General features: G+C 41.7%; 3 protein-coding genes across 3 annotated transcripts in view; 2 read left to right on the top strand and 1 right to left on the bottom strand.

Annotated features, from left to right (window-relative positions):
* Nucleotides 1-26,693, bottom strand: part of LOC139106267 (G-protein coupled receptor Mth2-like) — a 147,025-nt gene that overhangs the window by 103,451 nt on the left and 16,881 nt on the right. The gene's annotated exons all lie outside the window — the stretch shown is intronic.
* LOC139106266 (uncharacterized) lies at nucleotides 16,178-18,209 on the top strand. The gene has a single exon (XM_070662872.1). It carries the CDS (start codon nucleotides 16,178-16,180, stop codon nucleotides 18,185-18,187), a length of 2,010 nt encoding a protein of 669 aa, XP_070518973.1. The 3' UTR covers nucleotides 18,188-18,209.
* On the top strand, nucleotides 18,438-25,503 carry LOC139106142 (uncharacterized). Its single transcript, XM_070662705.1, has 4 exons — nucleotides 18,438-18,574; nucleotides 23,051-23,196; nucleotides 23,321-23,396; nucleotides 23,613-25,503. The coding sequence occupies exons 1-4, from the start codon at nucleotides 18,438-18,440 to the stop codon at nucleotides 23,941-23,943; spliced, it is 690 nt and encodes a 229-aa protein (XP_070518806.1). The 3' UTR covers nucleotides 23,944-25,503.

Raw genomic sequence — 26,693 nt, 5'->3', positions numbered from 1 at the left:
ACAACGTCTTAGCATTTATGTAAGAGATCATCCGGACACATATTTCTCCCCGCGGCCGAATACACCTACCGAGCCAATGCCTAATCCGCTGATCGAGATAACGGCCGCACAAGCCACCTCGCCCGTGACATTAAGCCTCCCGGGTACGTCGCGCACGACCACCGTGTATCCACTCGAATCCGCGCCGACCGAGGATATTGCGAAAACAATGAATCAAATTCGCAAGTGGGGGTGTCATTTTGACGGGCGAGATCCGGCCGGTTTCCTAGAACGGATCGACGAACTTACCGAGGTTTACGGATTTAGGGCCGAGCACATGTTGCGGGGGCTACCGGAATTGTTACGGGGCGAGGCCTTAGAATGGTTTAGAAATCAACGCGCCGGCTGGGACTCGTGGTCCGATTTCCAGCGAGAATTTCGCGAGCAATTTCTACCATACCGATATCGTGCGAAATTGAAGCGAGAAATCGACGCGCGAGTTCAAAAGCCGGGCGAACCGTACCGAAAATTTGCCACCGAAATTACTACGCTTATGCGCCGGGCAGGGGGCTACACGGAAGAAGAAAAAACCGAGATTCTATTAGAAAATATGGATCCGCGCCTCCGTCCTTTCATAAACGGCGAGAAAATACGTACTCCAGCAGAACTAGCGCGAAGGGCCGCGGAAATAGAAAAAAGTTTGGACCGCCAACCGCGAATTGTTCCCGCCCGCCCCGCCTCTACCATCGCCGCAGCCTACGATCGGAACGAGTGCTGCTGGCGATGTAAACAACGCGGCCACACGCGTTTTGATTGCAAACGTATCCCGAGAAAATTCTGTTCGCAATGCGGCCAGGATGGCGTTCTTACACGCGAATGCCATCCTACGGGAAACGCCGCCAGGGCCGGGGAAACAGCGGCCGCGCCCCGGTCCCCAGAATAAAATACCTCCCGCGACCGCACCTGACCGCTAGAATTCACGGATTAGAATTTGAGGCTCTCCTAGACACCGGGTCGGAGGCCTCGTACATTAACGCGGACACCGCAACACGCCTGAAAACCGCCGGACTCACGAGCCGAGTAACAGCGGGACAGGTGCGACTTGCGGACGGGTCCACCACCGGAGTCACGGAGGAAATAGAAATCTCACTCGAAATGGCGGGACGTTCATTGTCTCATACGGTCCAAGTATTACCGACCATGGAAAGCGCCGTACTTATCGGGGTCGATTTATGGACGCGTGCGCGATTCTCCATCCCGCCCCCCGCCGTCACCCCAACCGAAACCGAAACGCACGTGACATATACCGGGGCAACCGAAAACACCGATCAACCGGACCATACCACCGCTACCGAAAACGAACGGCTAACCGCGTTTCTAAAACAGGAATTAGAAAAATTTCAAGATATCCAGGGCCCGACCGAAAAACTCGAGCATCGGCTTAAACTCACGACCAACGAACCGATTAAACAAAGATACCGACCGCGTAACCCCGCGATGCAAGGAATCATTGATAAAGAGGTAGAAAAAATGCTCGCGGACGGAATTATCGAGCCCTCCGACAGCGGGTGGAGTTCGCCGATCGTTTTGGTAAAGAAGAAGGACGGCAAACAGAGATTCTGCATAGACTTCCGCAGAGTTAACGAGGTCACCGTGCGCGACGCGTATCCCTTGCCGCAGATTAATGCGACACTCGACAAACTGCGGGGCGCTAAATTTCTCTCAACGCTGGACCTTAAAAACGGGTATTGGCAGGTGCCCCTGGCCATCGAGAGCCGACCAATTACCGCGTTCACCGTGCCCGGAAGGGGGTTAATGCAATTCAAGGTTATGCCGTTCGGCTTGCATTCCGCACCGGCAACGTTTCAAAGATTGCTAGACACCGTATTAGGACCCGCGCTCGAACCTAATGTATTCGTGTACTTAGACGACATTATCGTATGCAACGCGACTTTGGACGAACATTTGAATACGCTCAGCGAAGTTTTTCGGCGATTACGCGAGGCTAAGTTACAACTAAATAGCGAGAAATGCAAGTTTTGCGTCAACACGATCAAATACCTGGGCCATATTATAGATCGAGAGGGAATTCGAACGGACCCGGAAAAAACGGCCGCAGTCACAAAATGGCCCGCACCACGAACGGTCCGACAGATTCGGCAATTTCTGGGAATGGCCTCGTGGTACAGGCGTTTCATACAAAATTTCGCGACCGTAGCCGCACCGCTTACCGCTCTAACACGGAAAAACGCAAAGTGGCAATGGGGAAACGAGGAGCAAGTCGCGTTTGACAAACTTAAAGAAACTCTCACCACCGCGCCGGTTCTGGCCTGCCCCGACTTTTCGCGGAAATTTATTTTACAAACCGACGCTAGTAACACCGGTCTCGGGGCCGTGCTAACACAGCATTTCGAAGAAGGGGAGCGGGTGGTAGCGTATGCAAGCCGAACACTTAACCATGCCGAGAGAAATTACAGCGCGACCGAACTCGAATGTTTAGCGGTGGTATGGGGAATCCGGAAAATGCGCGGGTACCTTGAGGGGTATAATTTTCTCGTTATCACGGACCACCAATCCCTTCGCTGGCTTCAAAAACTTGAATCACCCGCCGGCCGACTTGGACGCTGGGCGTTCGAACTCCAGCAGTATTCGTTCGAAATACGATATCGCAAGGGCTCATTAAATCGAGTCGCGGACGCCCTTTCGAGACAAGCACACGTTAACAGTATGACCCGCCCGAAATGCGCATGGCACCGAAAGATGTGGCAAAAAACACGGGAGGAACCGAAAGAAGTACCGGACTTCCGGATCGAAAACGGGAAGCTATACCGACATGTGCTCCATAAACTCGATTTTAAAGATACACCGGCCGATAGTCAGTGGAAAGAATGCGTACCCACCGACGAACGACTCGCGTTATTAAAACAATACCATGACGAGCCAACCGCCGGGCACCTCGGGATTGCTAAAACGATAACTCGAATCGCGCAACATTTTTATTGGCCGGGTATGTTCAGAGACGTCGCGAATTACGTTCGGAAGTGCGAAAATTGTCTGGCGCATAAAGTGGAACAAACCAAGCCACCGGGTATACTTCATAGCACTGCGATAGACCGCCCCGGGCAACAAATCGCGATAGATTTAATCGGGCCACTGCCACGCTCACGGCAAGGGCACGTCTGGTTACTAACAATGCAAGATCGATTTACCAAGTGGATCGAACTGCGGGCATTACGTCGAGCCACCGCGGAAGAAATTAAGCGAGGATTGCGGGAAACGATTATTTTGAGGCACGGATGCCCGGAAGAAATCCTGTCAGACAATGGCACTCAATTTAAAGCCGAGAAAGTAACCGCAATGCTCAAAGAATTAGGCATCAGACACCGACTTACGCCCACGTATACACCCCAGTGTAACCCGGTAGAGCGGGCAAATCGTACCGTGAAAACGATGATCTCCCAATACGTCGATAAAAAACATCGTACCTGGGACGCGTTTCTACCCGAACTCCAGTTCGCATTTAACACAGCAAGCAGCGAAGCAACCGGGTACACGCCGGCATTTTTAGAACACGGTCGCGAACTCCGACGTCCAGAAGAACCACCGGGAAAAGCCATACCTCCGAGCGAGCGAAAAAAACAATTAGAGGAGGCTTTCGATTTCGTACGCGTGCAATTAGCGCGAGCATTCCAGAGACAAGAACGCCACTATAATCTCCGACGCCGGGCATGGAAACCGAAGTTAGGCGACATCGTCTGGAAACGCGACCACCCGTTATCGAGTAAGGCGGCCGCGTTCAATGCAAAACTCGCGCCGAAATTCATCGGACCGCTTGAAGTTCGTCGGATCATCTCGCCAGTAATCGTGGACTTACGAAGCGAACGCGGGAAATGGCATCGGCATATACACGTGAAAGATTTAAAACTCAGCCCAACCGAACCGTTCCCCAGCCTCGACCTCCGGGAGGAATAACAAACGAAACAGAGCAATAATAACCGAACCTCGCAGCTTCACGACGACGACTTTCGTATCATTCAGTCGTAAATCAGCCATGGAGCGAGATATATTAGCTGAAATTAACTTGTTGCTAAGTGAGAGTTACGATCCCGCGGAGCCGGCTATCGGGACAGAGTGGCGGACCGTCTATCGTGGAACAGCAGACGGGACCACGGACGTACCAGCCACCCCAGCAGTAGACCAGGCTGTCACCAGTACCACAGCGAAGCCGCAAGTACCACGCGTGGGAACGCTGATACAGCGATCCGACGCAACCAACGCGCGGAAAAGGGCCTGGATGCTGGAGCCGCCGCCGCCGCCGCCACCGCCGCCGAAACGGGCCATCGTCACGCCAAGCATCGCGCGACCAACACTCGAGCCACTTCGGGTAATGGGCCCAATACCGCCGCCCCCCATCCCGGTCGAGGTGGAGCCAGGCATCGTGGTGGACGTGCCGCATTTTGCCGTCCATGTTTCGCGGCAGTACAAACCGCGACTGGGGAATCGGCGATGGCACCTACGGTTCGACAACGCGGGCCGATTACGGTCTTGTAAAGAAAAATCGCAGCAGCATTAGTGCCTCGAAATTCAGGCACTTCGAGGGGAGGGGGTGATGTAACGGTGCACCCAGGAAGTGCACCGTCCCGGCCAGAACAACGGCCGGCCGTCGGCAGAACTCCGCTGGCGGGACCCGGGCGCGGTGCGCCCCAAACTTGTATATTATATTTATCGAATAGGCGATAGCACGCGCTACGCTATCGTCTCGCGGCTAAGTCCCCGTACGGGCTTAGCCGAATTCCGCCGAACGCCACCGAACGCGCCAACGACGGCGAGGACCACCGTTTCGCGATCGCGCCGTCACGAGATCCTCGGCGCCACGGCAGGATCATCCGTACCCCCGCTGAGCCCCGCAAGCCCGGCGCCCTCGTTTTTTTGTATAAAACCGCGATGCCGGAGCTCAGCGGGACCGTCTCCGATCCGCTCGCTTGCGAGCAGCATCTCCGACATCCTAGAGCCGATCCGGGGGTAGAGCGCTCTCTGTTTCCACCAGGTGATCCTGGGGCTCGTTCCTAAACTTGTGCTCACGACTTCCAACGCACCGGCACGGTCAGCTCGAGGGGTAGAGCGCACTCCGCCTCCTCCGAGTCATCTCGGACCTCGACCACCGGGCGCGTGGAATCGCCGAGCACGAATTAATAGTTCCCCTCGCACCGTCGCCGACCACGGGGTAGAGAGATCTCTGTCTCGCTCGAGCGCTCTCGAGTACGCGACACCAAGCCGGTGCTTCACTTCCTGTCTCCGCGAAACCGCCAAGCGATGCCGCGAAAAACCTAAGGGTTTCGGCGAAAATACGCATACATCCGCGATCTATTCCCGCGTCAGCGATACCGCGAAATAACAGGAGATTTCGGCGAAATACGCGAACATCTGCGATATATTCCCGCGCCGGCATACCGCATTCGCACGTGCCGCCGTACGGCGCGTGGCCCTAGGAAACTTCGCGCGTCGCGGACACGCCGACACCGCGTGCTCCGCTCGTTATTTTCAAACCTCGATCGCCGCTCGCGCGGCCGTTTCGCGCCTAGTGTACATATTGTAAATACGCGTTCTATGCTTACTCATTTAATAAACCTTTGTTCATATATTTAAATACCAGGCTCGCTGCATTTACGGACCCTATCTATCCGAATCCCGGAATACCGACGAGCGCACGGGCGCGTCCCGCATTCGAGCCGACGATTCGGCATACGTAAACGCAGGGTCGTTACAGCCTTCTTTCTATATATACAAGTATATTTACAGATCTATGTACATTATGTTTGATATCGTTTAAATCGCACCCACTGGTGCTTTTACAAAATAACGCTTTACAACGTTTTATAACCGCCTTTCGCTGTAAGAAATGTGTGGAGCGGTGAGCGTCACCTTTATGGGACCCCACTTATCATCGCCTGGTAGTATCGGCGGCTCGGCTTCGGAAGATGAGGTGGTAGCCCAGGAATCGCACTGGACTCCACTATCCGTGACCACAGGGGCGTGTTGTATAGCCCTCTCTGTGGTGCTTGGCCCGCACTGTACTCCTCGCTCTATCCGCACCGGTGGTGTTGGTGGGATAGGCGAGAGCAGCGGATCCACTTGGTTCCACCGGGGACTAGTGTAACGCCAAACACGTATGTCGCCCGGTGCGAGATAAATCCTTGGTGGCCTCGTTAATCGTGGAGGCGTAAAGTTGGCCAGAGGAGGCTTCCACTCCAGGAATTGGAAGTGCGTATGACGTGGCGGCTTCTTAAGTCCTGGAGGCCGTAATATTCCCGCCAGTGGCTGCTGCGGCGGAAAGACCTCTATCGATACTATCTTCGGTGTTCTTGCTTCCTCGACCGGTGGCGACGGAGGACTGTCAGGCACGATCTCTGGTATCAGTGTGGCCCGCTTCTTGCGGCGGCTTCTCCGAGTCCGCTTCTGTGGAGTCTCTGTCTCCGGACTCTGACTCTTCGTCGTTGGTGGTAACGGCATGCGTCTATGATCTGCTTCGTGGCAACGAATACTGCCTCGTCTCAGTTCGATGTGCGTCGGCTGAGCACTACTTCTTATACTGTGAAGTGTGCGTCTATTCGAGCACTATCGACCGTATTCAAAAACGATCTCCTTATCGGATAAGGCGATATCGCAAGCTCCATCGGTGCCGCTTATATAGCGGTCCTTATCGCATCTGACTCTCGCGAAAGCTCTTCGTCTTTCGCGACGCATGGTGGCCGCGGCTGTTATCAGTCGGGCCCGGAGCTTTTCTCCCACCAAGCTTCCGGGCCTTCCGGCATACGTTCATGTACGCCGGGCTGCATATGTCGTGGTGCGCCGAGTGCCAATTTGCCGGATTGTCATCTCGGCCGCCACAGTAAGTAAAAATATAAAAATGTTTAATTTTTGTACTATACTACGTTTTTTAATTTTCTTCCACATATATAATTCTAGATTTCCATTGGAAAATCCAGAATTACTCAAGAAGTGGTTAGCATCGATAAATTTACATGAATGTACTGTTACGTCCTGTAACTCCACATCTCCTTTTTCCGACACATGGTAGATAAAGTAGATAGTAAAAGGTATACCGAATGTATTGGGACCAAAGGAGACGGTTCTAAGTTTCCAGAAAAAATAATTCTAACTGACGGAATATCCTGAATCGCCAGATGTATAAAATAAAAGAAGGAACCAAAAACAATTGTGCAACAGATGTGGAATATAAAAAAAATCGAAACGAAAGGATTTGTCAAAATATTCATAAAACATTAATAGCTCGGAAGGACTTGGAATATCTTAAACTAACAATAAAATGTCTGGCGGAACACGAGGGAAATTCTGGAAGAAAAACAATTCAGTAAAATCAAATTTCGCCGCGGATCCTAGGGATTAGAAAAAGGAGGCAAAAAGCCTGTAATAATAAAAATTGGGATACGCGGCTGGAAACTATAAAACTCAGGCAGCAATTGCACGCTGCCGGTAAAAAAAAAAAGAAGTTACCTAAAGCTTTTTCGAATCTGTTATCTGGAAGCTTGGAAGGGCTAAAACCATGTAGAGGGGAGCTCATAAACATTTTCTCCTGGACCAATAGATATCGGGAACTCCTCACCAAAAATTAGAAACTAAGGGCGAAAACTTAGAAAATTAAGAAGGGCGACCAATAATTGCGAAGACGGAAAAGTGGAGGAATAAGCCTAACGAATAGAATTCAAAATTCGGATAAGACTTAGAATCTGGCGCTGGTCCTCCCCTTTTCCGAGCTTATAAAACCGAGCGTCCCGACGACGCTCGCTCTCAATTCTGTTCTAAAAATCTAATTTGCTCTAATTTGCTCAGTTGCTCAGTTATTCTTAAAAGAAAAAAACTTTTTAAGTGCTTGTGATCATCTTGTGTGGGCGAAATAAAGAACCATCTCGAGATCTCATCCGAGTGAATTTGAAGACAACAAGTAGTAAGTGCTATCATTTATTTATTCCCCTTTTTCCTTTGAACTGTTCCACTAAATAGTTTTATTTGATTAGTATTCATATATTTATATATGTAAAAAATGAAAATTGAGGGAATAGTCAGGGTGCCGTTCACGCTTAATTATTTCGTTATCTCTCCCTCGAATCCTCTCGTTTTTTCGGGTGCCTCAACCTATCTAGCGGGCTTCCTTTTGTCGGGGGTTGCGATATGCCGCCAGTAAATGGTGACTATCAAAACCTTGACTTGAGTAAAGCTCCATTCGGCTAGAGGAGCCAGAGAAACTTGAGGTGACAGCGGAGAGATCCGAAAGGAGCTGTGAGACGTGATGCCCAGCCATATTCTCCTCCAAGATTCATTTATTAATTTAATTCATTAAAATGAACTCCTTTTAGTGGAATCATCGAACTTAAGAACCTTAAAGAAAAGCCGGGCTCGCCGAAATCGGCAAATTCGGAATCTGAGGGGCCTTATCCGGTCCTTCTTTATACAATATTTATTCGCGGCGGCGCCAGGGGAGATAAGAACCGACCCTCCCCGAAGAAGAGGAGAGAGGTCGTGGTCCCCTCAACCCCCAGCTCCCCCGACTTCGCCGGCTCCTGAAGAAGTTCCTCTGAACGACGAAGAACCTAGGGAACTCCCCCCTTCTCCGGATACGCCGAAAAATAGCGTCAATGCGACCGAGTCAGAGCCTGATTTGGAGCAGTTCCGCCCTACGACTCCTTCCTATTCTCCGGACATCTCGATTCATTCTCCGGGAGCTGCACCTAGAGCATGCTCCTCTCCAATTCCGTCCCCGATTCCTCATCCTGGGGAGACTGAGGAGGTCGACTCCATTGCTGATGACGATACCGTCTTTTGGCAAGAGTCTGACGGCCCAGAGCCTTCCCCCTCCCCCGCCCCGAGCGTGGAGTTCCTCGGCGGGCAAGAGGAACCCAGAGCGATCATAGATCCTCTCCTCGAGCTCCTCCGGAGGACTTGCTCTCCGTGGACGGATTCCGTCCCCGAAAGGGCCTTCACGATAGGCCCTGATTCCTTTGATCCTGAGGAGATCAGGAGAGAGGCCAGCAGGGCATCTCCTGATCAGAACGTCCTCATATTTTATCCCGGGGTGGAACACCCCTTTTTAGCTCCGATCAGGCTGATTGATCGTGTATTTCCGAGATCATCAGCCAGGATCTCGGAAATAATCGAGATCGACCTCGATTAAATATTTCTATTTTCTTTTGAACTTTTCTTATGTTATTTTTCCCGCGCACTTTTGTAAAATATAAAAAAATGCGTTGTTTATTTAATTTAGTTAAAGTCTCTGGGTTTATCATTATCATAAATTTTAAATGTATCATCTCTATTTAACATCAATTTTAAAAAATAATAATAATAATAATAATAAAGAATGTTAAATTAAATCTCGTTAAAACAGATTTTTGAAATTTTCTTTTAATGAACCTTTTTAGCTCCATTTACTGCGAAAAACACCTCCGGTTCTTTCCCTGGGAACAAGAAGTAAAATTCTTTCCCTCAAAAGAACAAAAATCGCGCTAATTCAAATCTTTCCTCGTTCTAATACATTCCTAGCGCTTAATACGCGTGACGTTGTCTCGCACGCGTCACGCAAGAATTGGTAGTTGCGTCTCTCTCTCTCTACCCTTTACCTGCTCTCGATCCATTTCCTAGTCATTGAGAACCGGTAATCCTTCCATTAAAATTATTCCTAAACCTGACGTAACATACTACCGATTTTTGGGGGCTCGTCCGGGATAGTGAGCGTGGTTTTCGCAAATGGAGACCAGAGCAAAATCCGATAAAGAAGAAGTAGATAAAGCTTATAAAGCAGCGGTTGAACAAGCGGGTAAATCAAAACCTACACAATCACAGATACACACTTCGACACCCACTGTGTCCAAAAATCCACAACCTAAACAACCTATTCCTTTACAAACCATTACTGAAAGCGTATCTACTCCTTTGCCTGATATATCCGAGGTAACGGAGGGATCTACAATTAAATTAGACGATACCCGAATACCCCTGGCGCCAAAGCGACTACAAGCGTATTATAGCAAAGTTGAACCCGTAGTAGAACCTAAGAAAATGGCGAATACAAATCCGTTCGCCACATTAAAATACGCGGTAGAGGCGGTTCCCTTCTTTGATGGCAAAAACATCTCCATAAATTATTTTGTGGAAGGATGTGAGGAGGCAAAGAATATGTTGCCTCCCGAGGCCGAGGAACAATTCGCGAAAGTAATTCGAACGCGGATAACAGGCGAAGCTCGACGAACGATCCAGGGAAGGGAATTTGATACCGTGGCTCAATTGACCAGATTTTTGGAGAACATTTTTGGCCAAGATAAAAATGTTTACCAACTACAGGGGGAATTGGGCAGAGTATACCAAAAAAACGAAGAAGACGTAATCACGTATGCTAACAGAGTGAGACTTCTGGGAAACAGAATAATGGACGTGCACAAAAGAATGATTGATGATTATGAGCAATTAGTTGAAATTAGAAACACTTTAGAAAAAGATGTATGCAAAAGTTTTATACGAGGGTTAAAAGCAGAAATAGAACAAAGGGTAAAAAGGGATTTAGATGTGCATGAAACCGTCAATGATGCTCTAAATATAGAAAGAGAGCTACGTGAAATTACCGAAATACGACACGGTAAAGTCTCAGCCACCCCTAAGTTATCGAATATAGATCGTTCTCGAGAAATTTGCCAGTTATGCCTCAAAGAAGGGCATGTTGCCTCGAACTGTAGGAAATTAGCGATACAAACAGGAAACCATTTAAATGCCCCAAACGAGATTTTAATTTGTCAAATCTGTAAAAAACGCGGACATAGTGCCGAAAAATGTCGGTTACGCGAAACTAATAACCGCCGGTTTATAAACTTAATTCAAGAAAATAAATTCAATTGTCAAATTTGTAATAAACCCGGTCACAATGCAAGAAATTGCAGATTTAATAATGGCAACGGTAACAATAACAATCAAGTCAAAACAACATTAATCTGTCAATGGTGCGACAAATCGGGGCACACCGCAAATAATTGTTGGAGGAAACAGCAGGAATCGAGAACAACTGAGCATAAAACACGAATAACGTGTCAAATATGCGAAGGATTCGGTCATTCGGCCAAAGAATGCCGAAATAATGCGAGGCAAAACGGCTCTAAGGAGGTAGAGCACTGCCGCTACTGTAAAAAGGAAGGGCACACGTTAGATAATTGCGAACTAAGGATTGCTAATAACAAAAGGCGTGAAGCAATAAGTGCGGGAAACGCCAGTGGCCCCTCAAAGATGGGTGTGCAGCAGGGGTCCGGACGAATCTCACACCCAGTGGTAACTCTCCGGAAATAAGTCAAAGAATGGAGCCCGAAATTCGCCCGGTCACGGTAAATTTAGATAGGCATAGTCATGTACCCACGATTCAAGTAAAGTTAAACAATCAAAATCAAGACGCGACTTTCATGTTAGATACAGGTTCAGGCCCGAATATAATTAAAGAAAATTTAATTTCAAATAAATCAAAAATCGATTACGGAAATATTTTGAGATTGAACGGAATAAATGATTATCCGGTGTATACTCTTGGAAGAGTAATAATGCCGTTATTTAAAAAACAAGTAATTTTTCACATCGTGTCAAAAGATTTTCCGATTTCTCAAGCCGGAATATTGGGTAATGATTTTTTCAAACAAACAAATTCGCGAATAGACTATGCTGAAGGACATTTAGAAATATCGGGAGAAAGAATTTCATTTTCTACTCCTGAAACAATTACCGTTCCACCGCAGGGCGAATCTCTATTCTTTGTACGAATTTCAAACCCAGAGATTGAGGTCGGATATGTACCGCGAATGAAAGTCGTTCACGGTATTTATCTGGGAGACACCGTCGCCACCAATGAAGACGGAAAGGCATATCTGAACATAATAAGTACACTGAGCGAACCTATTGAAGTTCAGGTACCTACAATACAATTACTACCGTTAAGTGAAATGCAGGTAGGAAACATCGAGAAGTGTAATAAAGAATGGCAGACCGTTGAAATGTCAAGAGACTCCGAAGTCAAGAAAATCTATGACGAAGAAAATCATGATAGCAGCGATCTCTGTCATCAAGACTTCATCGATGGAAAACTTCTTGAAGACCAAATCCAAAAGAAAATTAAAAAGAGAGAGAAAAACAAAATAAAAATTACACAGGAGAAGGATGCGAAGACATCGCCTGGTAAGAACCTTAATGAAATAAATAATGGGGGAAATTTCCAAACCCCGTCCAAAGAAGAAAAATATATAAATTTAATTGCCCAGGAGAAGGATGCCAGGACATCGCCGGGAAATATAATAAATAAAGAGGTAAATCTCCAAGCCTCACAAATAGAATCTAAAATTTCCAAAGATTCAACTCCTGTCAATCACGAGGAGGGAAATTTCCAAACCTCACTACGTGATCTGACCTCCTCCAGTAATTCTAGAATGGATCCATTGAAAACAATGAAAGAATTAAAATTTCCGCGAGTCAGAGAACCCGGAAATAATGAAGATACTCTCTCTCACATTACCTTCGAAGAAATAGCGAAGAAGTTGCATTTATATGATAAATGTAAAATTAATAATAATAAAAATAAAATAACAATAAATAAACCGTCTTCAAGAATATCAACCTCCATGGAAAAACGGTCTCAGCAAATAATAGAAGAATCTACGATCTCCCGTTTGGATAAAGAGAAAAGGAATGATAAAATTAGTGCGCAATGCCTAGCCATAATAAATGAGCAGGAAAATAAGCGCCTTTCCGAGATAATGAAATTATTACGCCTAGAACATGTAAGCGCCACCGAAAAGGAGAACGTAACAAATCTCATTAAAAAGAGCCAGGATAGATTTCATATACCCGGAGAGAAGCTGACCTTCACTCAGGTACTGCAACACCAAATACCCACAACGGATGACCAACCTATTAACACCCGGCAGTATCGCTTTCCACAAAAACATAAAGAGGAAATAAATAAACAGGTGGACGAACTGTTGAAAGGAGGAATAGTAAAACCTTCGCAGTCACCGTACAATACGCCCATATGGATCGTGCCAAAGAAGGACGATTCACAAGGAAATAAACGATGGAGAATGGTGCTGGATTTTAGAAGCCTCAATGAGAAGACAATCGGAGACGCTTATCCATTACCCAACATTGTTGACATACTAGATCAATTAGGCGGTGCTAAATATTTTTCCGTCTGTGATCTAGCTTCCGGATTCCATCAAATAAAAATGGATCCGAAGGACAGCCATAAAACGGCTTTCACAACTCCGTTCGGGCATTATGAGTTCGAAAGAATGCCCTTCGGATTAAAAAACGCACCTGCCACTTTCCAGAGGTTAATGGATCTCGTGTTAATGGGATTGCAGGGCCGAGAATTATTTGTATATATGGACGATATAGTCATATATGCAAAAACATTAGAAGAACACGAACGAAAATTCAATCAATTAATACAGCGGTTGCGAGAGGCAAATCTGAAATTACAGCCGGATAAGTGTGAATTTTTGAAATCAAAAGTAACTTATCTCGGTCATGTAATTAGCAAGGACGGCGTAACGCCAGATCCGAAAAAGCTGGAAGCCGTCAAATCATTTCCGCGACCAAAAACGCCTAAGAATATTAAACAATTTCTGGGTTTGGCGGGATATTACCGCAGGTTCATACCTAATTTCTCAAAACTGGCTAAACCATTAACCGCTTTATTAAAAAATGACACAGCATTTGAATGGACTTCAAATCAAGAGGAAGCATTCGAATCGCTGAAGCAGAAATTATGTGAAGAACCCGTATTACAATATCCGGATTTTTCACAACCGTTCATCTTAACTACGGACGCCTCAGGAATAGCTGTAGGAGGAATTTTGTCACAGGGAATAATAAACAAAGATCAACCCGTGGCATATGCATCACGAACATTAACGGAGAACGAAGTAAAATACGACACGTACGAAAAAGAAGCACTAGCAATAGTCTATTGTGTGAAACATTTTCGACCATACCTATACGGTCGGAAATTTACTTTAGTCACGGATCATAAACCATTGCTTTGGTTCAAAAATGCGCAAGATGCAAACATGCGCATATTACGATGGCGATTAAAATTAGCCGAGTATGACTACGATGTAGTATACAAGGCCGGAAAAACGAATGTAAACGCAGATGCATTGTCAAGAAATCCTGTAGAAGAAAAACAATGCAACATAATTAAGCCTACGAAAAAATTAAATCCGAACGATCCTAAAGATGCTGAATTAATCGCGCAAATGCTAGAAGAATCCGATAATGACAGTGAAGAAGACGACGATTACAAATTATATTTATCTGATGAGGAAGAAATAGAAAAGGAAATTAATAAAAATGAAATAGGCAAAAATGATTCAATACCATTTACGGAACAGGAATTAAATGAACCATCACAGGAGATTGTGGAAAAAGCATTAATTCATGAACCACCAGAGGAACACCGAATACAAACACGAAGCCTTACAGCAAAAAAGGCAAGGACAGAACTATTAAAAGACAAGGAAATCAAAAAGGAGGATGAGCAGGTAGATGAATCTGACAAGGAAAGAGAGAGCGACAGTGGAAGTGAAGATGAGAGTGAGACAGAGGAAAATAGAAATTTACCCGTTGTTACGGAAATTCAAGATATACCTAACAACATAATTGAAACACGCGACTTATTATTCTTGCGGAAAGATAATATCACATACTTCACTGACATTGAAGGAAATCCTTTGGATTCTGGTTCACAAAAATTATTTGAGAGGAATGAATTACCGAAAATTAAAACGCTTGCTTTAGGGGAAGCGCAACCGATAAAATACAAGAAATATTATCACATTATTTTACCAATCAGCGAAGGAGTCCGGGAAGGACCAACTTTAACTTTGCGATACATATCTACAGCCATAAAAAATTTGCGAATAATCTCCGACGAATTAAATTTGCAAACAGTTAGTATTGCGAAAACCGATCTAATAAACAATGTACCTTGGGGCGAAATTAAAAACTTGCTACATATAATTTTCTTAAACTCACCTACGAAAATAATAATTTGCAACGGAGCAATAAAATATCCTCCCAGAGATCTCCGATCGTCAATAATCGGAGAAATGCATTGTTCACCAACGGGGGGGCATCGCGGAGTAAATAAAACATATAATAGAATTAAACATAAATACTACTGGGAAAATTTAAAACAGGAAGTTCAATTATATATTCAGCAATGTCTACAGTGTCAGTTAAAAAAATTAGTCAGGGTAAAAACCAAACAACCCATGCTAATAACTGACACACCAGGAGCATCTTTTGACAAAATTGCCATGGACATTGTAGGGCCTCTGCCAAGAACAGACAGAGGAAATGAATATATTCTGACCATGCAAGACCAGCTGACAAAATTCTGCATGGGCGTACCATTACAAAATCAGACATCCGAAACAATCGCCGAAGTATTTGTAGACAGATTTATCTGTGTATTAGGCGCCCCAAAGGCAATTTTAACCGATCAAGGAAGGAATTTCGTGAGTGAATTAATCAAGAAAGTGGCGAAAATATTTAGAATACGAAAATTCCGAACCACAGCATTTCACCCGCAATCAAACGGCTCGTTAGAGAGGTCTCACCACGCTCTTGGCGAATATTTAAAGCAATACGCCAATGAACAAAAGGAATGGGACAAATGGGTCGGACTCGCCATGTTCAACTATAATACTTGCGTACATGAAGCAACAAGACATACACCATACGAACTAGTATTCGGGAAAATAGCCAGAGTACCGACGGACGAACCACTCGGTCCGGAGGAAAAATTAGCCAATTACGATGATTATTTGATAAGTTTAGTTACACAACTCCATAATTTGCAAGTTAATGCCTTCAGAAATGTAACTGAGGCAAAAGAAAAATCTAAAAAACATTACGACAAGAAGATAAATCCGAAAATTTTTAAACCCGGCGACTATGTATTTTTATTAAAAGGGCCAAAGCCAGGAAAATTTGGCAATCAATATACAGGGCCCCACGAAGTTTTAGAAATCTTAAATAAAAACAATGTGAGAATAAGAATTAAGAAAAATACGAAAGTAGTACATCCAAACAGACTCCGAGTATCATATATAAAACCGAACGGATGAGAATAAAAAAAAAATTATATTTTCAGATGGATTCGAGATTTAAATGGATTGTTGTCACGGTCATCTTAGCATATATTACTAAAAAAACATACGGGATAATCGGTTATGATTGTGGATCGGCGAATTTAAATATCACAACCTTATCGTTACTGGACGTTGAAAACTGTAATATACCGTTAACACAGCCTCAGGTAGACCGAACCTACATACAACTGCTGCAATTATCTAAATTCGAGGGAATACCTGTAATACAGTGTAAAATTTCAATAAATCGAAATGTATACCATTGCGGAATGCACTCACATATCTCAACAGTAGCCAACGGGCAAGCCGAATATATTTTCGAGACTACAGTCGATCAATGCAAAAAGATGCACGCAACAGGATCATTCTCATTCTCAACATATAATCACGTTTACGGATTAAAAGTAAATCAAACGGTAATGCGACCAATTACGCTTGCAGGAACTGCAAGTACCGACGGACATTGTTCCGGCAGTTATTATTCGGACCCTTACGGAAGCTGGGACAATGTTGTTGTACAAGCCATAATAACAATTACTTTAATTACTCATCAAGCTACTATTAATTTGGAGGCGAATCAGATTCGCCTAAGATCAGGAACTGTATGTACTTATACAGATAATAATTGCATCGATATCGATGGGGGTTATACATTCTGGCAAACATTACCGACCGATTATTGCAAATTTAATAACTACGATATTTTATATGAAGGGTATGCAAACCGAATGCTCGATACACTCTACGAAAAACCGCAAGTAGTATATTCATTATCTACGCATGATATAACATTTGCATTAACCAAGACAGGAGAAGAACCGTTATGTGGATATACTTTGACAAAAACCGAGCATCCTAAATTATTAATTTTGGAAACCACGAAAGGAGATTCATTTGCACAAAAGCGACCATTATCCGTCGAAAATTTAGACATATTTACTTATGTAAACTCAAAATTTGTATACGTAGAAAAACATATCCGCTCGCAAATGAATTCATTATATCGAGACGTACTAAAACAACGCTGCAATTTAGAACAACAAGTATTGAAAAATGCATTAAGTATCGCAGTAAATTCACCTGACGAATTTGCATATCAAATAATGAAAGGGCCTGGATATATGGCTGTTATCTCCGGAGAAGTTGTACACATAATAAAATGTACACCTGTTGATGTAAAAATTCAACATATAAAAGAATGTTATTCCGAATTGCCAGTACTTAAAAATAATGAAACGTATTTCTTATCACCACGAACTCATATATTAACCAGAACCGGAACTCAAATCTCATGCAATAGAGTAATACCTCCAATGTATTTCTTAAATGACGGATGGTATCGAATGATACCCACACCAGAACGAACCTTACCCCCCACCACAATAAAGCCTATGACTAAACCAACATGGCATTATACAAATCCAGGATCACTTGCAGCCAGCGGAATTTACAGTGAAAAAGATCTCGAACATCTAAGAGATCACATAATGTTCCCCGCAGAACGACCTGCGCTACTTAATACAGTAGCAAGGGGAGTAATGGGAGAACCTACAACGATACATGGAGGATTAATTTCTAATCTCATGGACGAGGCATCAATAGAGAAAGTAGCAACCTCCGCATGGAATAAAATGTGGAGTAAATTTTTGGTTTTCGGAAATATCAGCGCCGGAATGCTAGGAATATTTCTGTGCATTCGCGGAGTTAAATTAATTCTCGACACTCTCGTTCATGGGTATGCACTGCATACGGTATACGGATGGTCTCTGTATTTAATCGGAGCCATCTGGGACTCACTAACACAACTATTATTACACCTAGGAGAAAAGAGACAAAAATATGAAAAACCAAGCGCACCGAAAATGCCTGAGCCAGAGATTGAAAAACAACAAAAAAATGAATTGCCTCCTATTGAAGAACCTGAAATGAATCATGAGGAGGAACAGGAACGACATTATCCTCTTCTTCCAGCCCGAGAGAATGCAACTTATTCTCTACAACTAAGACACTAAAAAACTTTAATTTGATCATATTACATGTAATTCCATACATGCAACAGATTTTCCTTCATGACTGAATTTACCTCGTGTATTTCCGTACACGCAACAACCTTTCATTTTCTTTATAATTTATTTCTATAGAATCTTTTAAACAACAATTGGAATATCTTTTCTTTATTATTAAAGGAACATTTTGTTTTAGAGCAAGAAGAAAGAAGAAAGAAAGAAGAAAGAAAGAAGAACGAAAGAAAGAAGAAAAAAAATGGCAACTGTTTCGTACATCGATACGCACCAGCTGACCCGCTCTCCGCTTGAGGTGCAGGTACTAGAAGTTGAGTCGCCGACCTTCTTTTGGGTGAAACTCAAGAACGGAGAGGGAGAGCTGAACGAGCTCCTCAGGTACTTGACGCTACGGATGACCCGCATAGGGAAAAACCTCACGCTAGCGCCGGACTGCGTAGAAGAGGGAACGCTGGTCGCCGTCAAGGAGAAGGGACGGTGGCAGAGAGGGATCGTGACGGAGGTAACGTCACATACCGACGTCACGATCCATCTGCGAGATTGGGGGCGAAAAATCCATAGGCGAAAATTCGATTGTTGTCGCCTAGAAGAGCGATTCATGGAACAGCCGTGGCAAGCTGTACCATGTGGGATACACGGCGTCAAGCCCACCGACCCATCTGGGTGGACCGAGCGGGACATCGCTCTAGTCCGGCTACTGATAGAGAAGCAGTGGGGGCGGATTTCAATTCGTCGGGCCTGTTGGGGCGAATTCGCTGAAGTAGATTTCTCCATCAGGAAGAAAGGAGACCTATTAATCCGAAATTTGGCGAATATTTTGGAGGCTGCAGGGGCTGCCTACAAAAGCACAAGCGTGCTAATTAACTATAAATTGGGACTGAATAACGTGGAGCAAAAACCCACAATGCGTCGCATACGGTTCCCAAGCCAAATTAAAATTTAAGTTATCATTATTATCATTTTCTTATTTTATTCTTTCCCTTAGTTTTACATATATAATCGTAATTGTAAGCAATCATAATCACACGTTACATTTGTCAATAAGCTAAGGCCTTTAATATTAAGTATATAGTAATCAATTATACCTTTTAAAAAAAAAAAAAAAAAAAATAAGCATTCCTTAGAATTCTAAAAATTTTTTAATTTCTTTTATTTCTCTTTTCCTGTATCTCTTACTTTCCTTTAAGAAGCATCAATCTTTTTCAAATAATCTTAAGTATAAAATATTTGAAAAAAAAAAAAAAAATAATAAGTATATTGTACACATATATAAATATATATATATATATATATATGTACATAACAAAGGATACTTAGATATGATTAAAAATTTTATTTTATGTATAAATATATAATGAGTGACAATTTCTAGCCATTCGCCTGTCACGCTCACTAAGCATCCTTGTCGCTCTTATATAATATACATAATTCTCAATAATGAAATTTTGCAAAATAGTATATAAATCAATATCTATAGTATATACATATATATATATATATATATATATAATGACGTAAAATAAATAGACTAGTTGAAAAAAAAATATTTTTATTTTTGAAAATAACATAAGGGACTGCAGGGGGAAAGAAAGGGAATAATACCGCCACTCAGGGAGAGTGGTGGGAAACAGACGCGTGCCGGCGGAATGCTACAAAAAGGTTATGGACGAATAAATAAAATTATCCTCCACATGTTTGACGAAATTGACCGAGGTACCTGAAGGACCTATTGAGGAACGAGATTCAAACGTGTAAGTAATAAAGATACTGCACGGTCTCCCTCGAGCTAAGATGGTCCAGGAATGTTCGAAATCATAAATCGAACCATTCAAAACTCTTTCCATCAAGAGAAAGTCCCAACCTTCACGTCACATGCAAACTAACCGAACACGTGCAGGGAATAAAATAAAAATAAAAACCTACCCTGTAGTTACCTTATAAAATAAAATAAAAAAAAAATCTTTTCCTAAAAATTACTTAAAATAAATTATGTTAAATATACATAAAAATACCCGAAAATATAATCATATATATATATATACATTTATTCAAAAAGATTCATTTACGTAATAATCAATAGAATAAAATAAAAAATGTGAAGTGTCGAAAAAAGGAGATATTTTTTTTTGTCTATGCAAATGTTGTGTAACCTACCCCAACATTTGTCTAAGTCGGGGGGTGTTACGTCCTGTAACTCCACATCTCCTTTTTCCGACACATGGTAGATAAAGTAGATAGTAAAAGGTATACCGAATGTATTGGGACCAAAGGAGACGGTTCTAAGTTTCCAGAAAAAATAATTCTAACTGACGGAATATCCTGAATCGCCAGATGTATAAAATAAAAGAAGGAACCAAAAACAATTGTGCAACAGATGTGGAATATAAAAAAATCGAAACGAAAGGATTTGTCAAAATATTCATAAAACATTAATAGCTCGGAAGGACTTGGAATATCTTAAACTAATAATAAATGTCTGGCGGAACACGAGGGAAATTCTGGAAGAAAAACAATTCAGTAAAATCAAATTTCGCCGCGGATCCTAGGGATTAGAAAAAGGAGGCAAAAAGCCTGTAATAATAAAAATTGGGATACGCGGCTGGAAACTATAAAACTCAGGCAGCAATTGCACGCTGCCGGTAAAAAAAAAAAGAGTTACCTAAAGCTTTTTCGAATCTGTTATCTGGAAGCTTGGAAGGGCTAAAACCATGTAGAGGGGAGCTCGTAAACATTTTCTCCTGGACCAATAGATATCGGGAACTCCTCACCAAAAATTAGAAACTAAGGACGAAAACTTAGAAAATTAAGAAGGGCGACCAATAATTGTGAAGACGGAAAAGTGGAGGAATAAGCCTAACGAATAGAATTCAAAATTCGGATAAGACTTAGAATCTGGCGCTGGTCCTCCCCTTTTCCGAGCTTATAAAACCGAGCGTCCCGACGACGCTCGCTCTCAATTCTGTTCTAAAAATCTAATTTGCTCTAATTTGCTCAGTTGCTCAGTTATTCTTAAAAGAAAAACTTTTTAAGTGCTTGTGATCATCTTGTGTGGGCGAAATAAAGAACCATCTCGAGATCTCATCCGAGTGAATTTGAAGACAACAAGTAGTAAGTGCTATCATTTATTTATTCCCCTTTTTCCTTTGAACGGTTCCACTAAATAGTTTTATTTGATTTGTATTCATATATTTATATATGTAAAAAATGAAAATTGAGGGAATAGTCAGGGTGCCGTTCACGCTTAATTATTTCGTTATCTCTCCCTCGAATCCTCTCGTTTTTTCGGGTGCCTCAACCTATCTAGCGGGCTTCCTTTTGTCGGGGGTTGCGATATGCCGCCAGTAAATGGTGACTATCAAAACCTTGACTTGAGTAAGGCTCCATTCGGCTAGAGGAGCCAGAGAAACTTGAGGTGACAGCGGAGAGATCCGAAAGGAGCTGTGAGACGTGATGCCCAGCCATATTCTCCTCCAAGATTCATTTATTAATTTAATTCATTAAAATGAACTCCTTTTAGTGGAATCATCGAACTTAAGAACCTTAAAGAAAAGCCGGGCTCGCCGAAATCGGCAAATTCGGAATCTGAGGGGCCTTATCCGGTCCTTCTTTATACAATATTTATTCGCGGCGGCGCCAGGGGAGATAAGAACCGACCCTCCCCGAAGAAGAGGAGAGAGGTCGTGGTCCCCTCAACCCCCAGCTCCCCCGACTTTGCCGGCTCCTGAAGAAGTTCCTCTGAACGACGAAGAACCTAGGGAACTCCCCCCTTCTCCGGATACGCCGAAAAATAGCGTCAATGCGACCGAGTCAGAGCCTGATTTGGAGCAGTTCCGCCCTACGACTCCTTCCTATTCTCCGGACATCTCGATTCATTCTCCGGGAGCTGCACCTAGAGCATGCTCCTCTCCAATTCCGTCCCCGATTCCTCATCCTGGGGAGCCTGAGGAGGTCGACTCCATTGCTGATGACGATACCGTCTTTTGGCAAGAGTCTGACGGCCCAGAGCCTTCCCCCCCCCCCGCCCCGAGCGTGGAGTTCCTCGGCGGGCAAGAGGAACCCAGAGCGATCATAGATCCTCTCCTCGAGCTCCTCCGGAGGACTTGCTCTCCGTGGACGGATTCCGTCCCCGAAAGGGCCTTCACGATAGGCCCTGATTCCTTTGATCCTGAGGAGATCAGGAGAGAGGCCAGCAGGGCATCTCCTGATCAGAACGTCCTCATATTTTATCCCGGGGTGGAACACCCCTTTTTAGCTCCGATCAGGCTGATTGATCGTGTATTTCCGAGATCATCAGCCAGGATCTCGGAAATAATCGAGATCGACCTCGATTAAATATTTCTATTTTCTTTTGAACTTTTCTTATGTTATTTTTCCCGCGCACTTTTGTAAAATATAAAAAAATGCGTTGTTTATTTAATTTAGTTAAAGTCTCTGGGTTTATCATTATCATAAATTTTAAATGTATCATCTCTATTTAACATCAATTTTAAAAAATAATAATAATAATAATAATAAAGAATGTTAAATTAAATCTCGTTAAAACAGATTTTTGAAATTTTCTTTTAATGAACCTTTTTAGCTCCATTTACTGCGAAAAACACCTCCGGTTCTTTCCCTGGGAACAAGAAGTAAAATTCTTTCCCTCAAAAGAACAAAAATCGCGCTAATTCAAATCTTTCCTCGTTCTAATACATTCCTAGCGCTTAATACGCGTGACGTTGTCTCGCACGCGTCACGCAAGAATTGGTAGTTGCGTCTCTCTCTCTCTACCCTTTACCTGCTCTCGATCCATTTCCTAGTCATTGAGAACCGGTAATCCTTCCATTAAAATTATTCCTAAACCTGACGTAACAGTACCCTAGATAATAAAAGCGTTCTTTGCAGCGATCATTTTAATAAGGATTGCTTTTATACTGTAAGTAATATAAATTACCTACGTTTGAAAAAATGTGCACTTCCGTCTCTATTCAAGAAATTTGTAGGTACAGTGTATAAGATATTATCATAAATAAATTTTTGTTTTAAAATTTGTTTTATTCTTTATAATAATTTTTACGTAAATTTTTTTTTTTAAAAAGATAAAAAGGTGAAATTAAATGACAATTTTAAAAAAACGTTTGTCAGTGGAATCATTACCAGCTGCTACGAAACATAAAAAATTTAATGGCGTACAGGATTCTGAAAATATTTCATCGCAAATGTAAGAAATAAATAAATTAATTACAATAAATAAATTAATTAATTAAAATAAATTAATTAATTAAAAAAATTAATTAATAAATAAATAATAAATTTGCAGTTTTGATGGAGATTCTGAGATGCAAGCACCTGCTATTATCGATACAACTTCCATCCCTGAAGCGGAAATTTTTAAATCTAATGATACACCGGAAACATCAACTTCCAAAGAAAATTAATTCTTCCCACACGATCATTCGTACGAGATGTCGCCAAAAACTATGAAACGTAAGCTTTTTTCTGCGATGAGTAAACTGAAACTGCTGCATAAGATAAACAAGATTCAAAAACAACATATTAGTCGTTTGAAAAGGAAGATTTGCACATTGAAGGACATTGTAAGTGAATTACGTAGAACTAAGGCCATTCTGGAATCGGGTCTTGCATGCTTGGATGCTATTGCTGATTTTGATATCACGCAACTTTTACAAAGATTTATTAAAAATAAGAAGAATGTTAATAACGAACAAAAGGTAGTAAAAAAAAAGAGCATAGAAAGGCCAGCGTAGAAATCCTAGATTGGGTATTAGCAGAAAAAAATATCCTGCAGCTCTTTGTTCGTTCGCTATGACTCTTTATTTTTATTCCCCGAAGGCATATGACTTCATGAAAAGAAAATTTTGTCATGCTCTACCAGACTCAAGTACCTTACGATCATGTTATTCTTCGATTAATGGTGAACCTGGTTTTACCTCAAAGAGCTTTGACGCTTTAAAGTTGAAAGTAAAGGAAGCACGAAAGAATAACAAAAAAATTATTTACAGTTTAATACTAGATAAGATTTCTATTAAAAAGGAATTGCAAAATATATCTGTTGCCGTTAGAGGATATGTAGATATTGGTAACGGAGCAGAAGTGAATGACACTTTACCTTTAGTAAAAGATGCTTTAGTTTTAATAGTCATGTCTCTAGATAGCTCATGGAAAATACTTATTGGTTTTTTCCTGATTAATGGCATTGACTCGGCTACTAATGCTGATCTATTGATTGATTGCTTGATCCAGCTACATGATATCGATGTTAATGTTATTTCAATCACGTTAGATGATCCACCACAACATTTTTCAACTATACGAGCGCTAGGTGCTAATCTTGACATGGAGAATACCAAGTTTTTCTTTTTGCATCCTTCTATACAACAAAAAGTACATGTCATATTTGATGCGTGTCATATGCTCAAATTGATACGTAATTGTCTTGGAGAATATAAAATTTTAAAAGATGGTGACGGGAATACAATCGAGTGGAAATTCATACAAGAGTTATCCAAATTACAGGAAAAAGAAGGTTTAAAGGCTGAAAATAAGCTAAAATAGGTCCATTTAAATTATCATAAAGTAAAAATAAAAGTTTATTTAACGGCTCAAACTTTGAGCAGCAATGTGGCCGATTCAATTAAATTTTGTACTCAGATTCTCCATTTACCGCAGTTTCAAAGAAGCGAAGGTACAATTCGTTTCATTCGATGTATTAACTGAATATTTGATTTTTTAAATTCGAGAAATCCTCTTGGAAAAGGATACAAAGCTCTTTTACAACGGTCAAACGAAAATTTTTGGCGTTCTCAAATTTTTACAGAAATAGAGTATTTGAAAAGAATAACCGATGTAGAGAACAATTTAATTATAAAGAGTAGGAAATACGTCCCTTTTGTGGGTTTTATTACTGGCGTATTATCTGTTGTAGAAATCTTCGATAGTTACATAAAACCACCAAATTCTCAATTAAAGTACCTCTTAACATATAAATTTAGTCAAGATCATCTCGAACTTTTTTTCTACGCGATTAGAAGTTGTAGCGGGTGGTGCCCAAATCCAACTTTTTAATTTAATAGTGTTGTGTTAATCAGATACGTGGTTTGGTTGATGAAAAGGAATTAATAAATTTATAGTTAAAATTAACATTGATTATTGTTTTATTAATTCAACTTGTTGAGTAACATACAACGCACTTCTTTATAATTATTCTGAATCGTTAAATGATTTAGATACAGTACTTATGAGCATCTGCATTCGGACGCGTTTCACCAGAGACTGAGGCCTTAGCTGTGCCAATGTTTTATCCGTCGGATAAAGGAACTTTCCCTGGGTCTTTTTCTTATCATTATTCTTAGTAACTAATATCTACTTCTATTAGAGTCACGTACTTTTTTAAGAACTGTTTATTAGTATCATATTGGGGTATCCTATATCATTCCAAACTATAAATTTACTTTGATTACATTTATTATTTTAATAAATAGTAATCCATAAAGTGTTGCATTTAAAAGTGCTTATAAAAAGTTGTTAGTACATCATCAAGTAACAGAATCGGAACATGCTAATTGCACAATATTAGATACGACATCGACATTACCAGCTAATTCCATTTCGAAACATAATACTATTATTGATACTTTTAATAATAATGAATATGTTGATTTAAGTGCAAATATTTTAAATGATTATGATTACATATCTGCTATTCCAGTTTTAAGTACATTTATTGAAGATGTCAATAATTATATTGCTGGATTTGTTATAAAACACATAAAAAAAACAATAACATGTACAATACGCAAAAGTATTAGAAACAAATAATAGCACAAACTTATTAATAGTTAAAAAAAATAGAGGCAGGTTAATTATACCATCAAAAGATGTTAATTATATTTGTACATGGGCTGAAAAAATTATTAGAGAATATCAAAATAAAGTTTTTTAAAAAAAAAAACCTGTAATTATTAATAAAGAAATACAACGTGTATTACCTTATGTTTTTACCAATTTAAATGATCATATTCTTTCTCAGGAACTATTTAACAATCACAAAAAACAATTAGTTGTATGTATAACTGACTATTATATTAATATCAGATTCCATCATTTAGGTAATACATATAACAAGGAACAGAAAAAGAGACATAAATTAACAATGTTAATTTTATTTAACTAGAACAAACCAGACGCGCGCTGCGCGCGCGCAATGTTTCGTTTCATTTTTCATTTTTTTTAAGAAAAAAAACCATTAAAAAATATCATTAAAAAATTAAAAAAAAAATACGTATGCTGTTTTTCTTTTTATTCTATTACAGTGCTTAAAAATAGCTCTTGCAATTAAATAAATAAGATTTTTCTTTCTTTCTTGGGTTATTATTATTTTTACTGCAAGTATAGTAATTACTGCGTTCTTCTTTCTGATTATTTACGTCTTATTTACGTGTTTTCTCACTCATTTTCAGTGTGCATGTTGTTTGCTACGGCGACGGCAGCTAGCGTA

This window comes from Cardiocondyla obscurior, linkage group LG10 (genome assembly GCF_019399895.1).
Source record: "Cardiocondyla obscurior isolate alpha-2009 linkage group LG10, Cobs3.1, whole genome shotgun sequence".
In the NCBI taxonomy this organism is placed as follows: domain Eukaryota; kingdom Metazoa; phylum Arthropoda; class Insecta; order Hymenoptera; family Formicidae; genus Cardiocondyla; species Cardiocondyla obscurior.
Note: the sequence above shows the minus strand (reverse complement) of the source record. Positions and strands in the feature narration are given on the sequence as shown.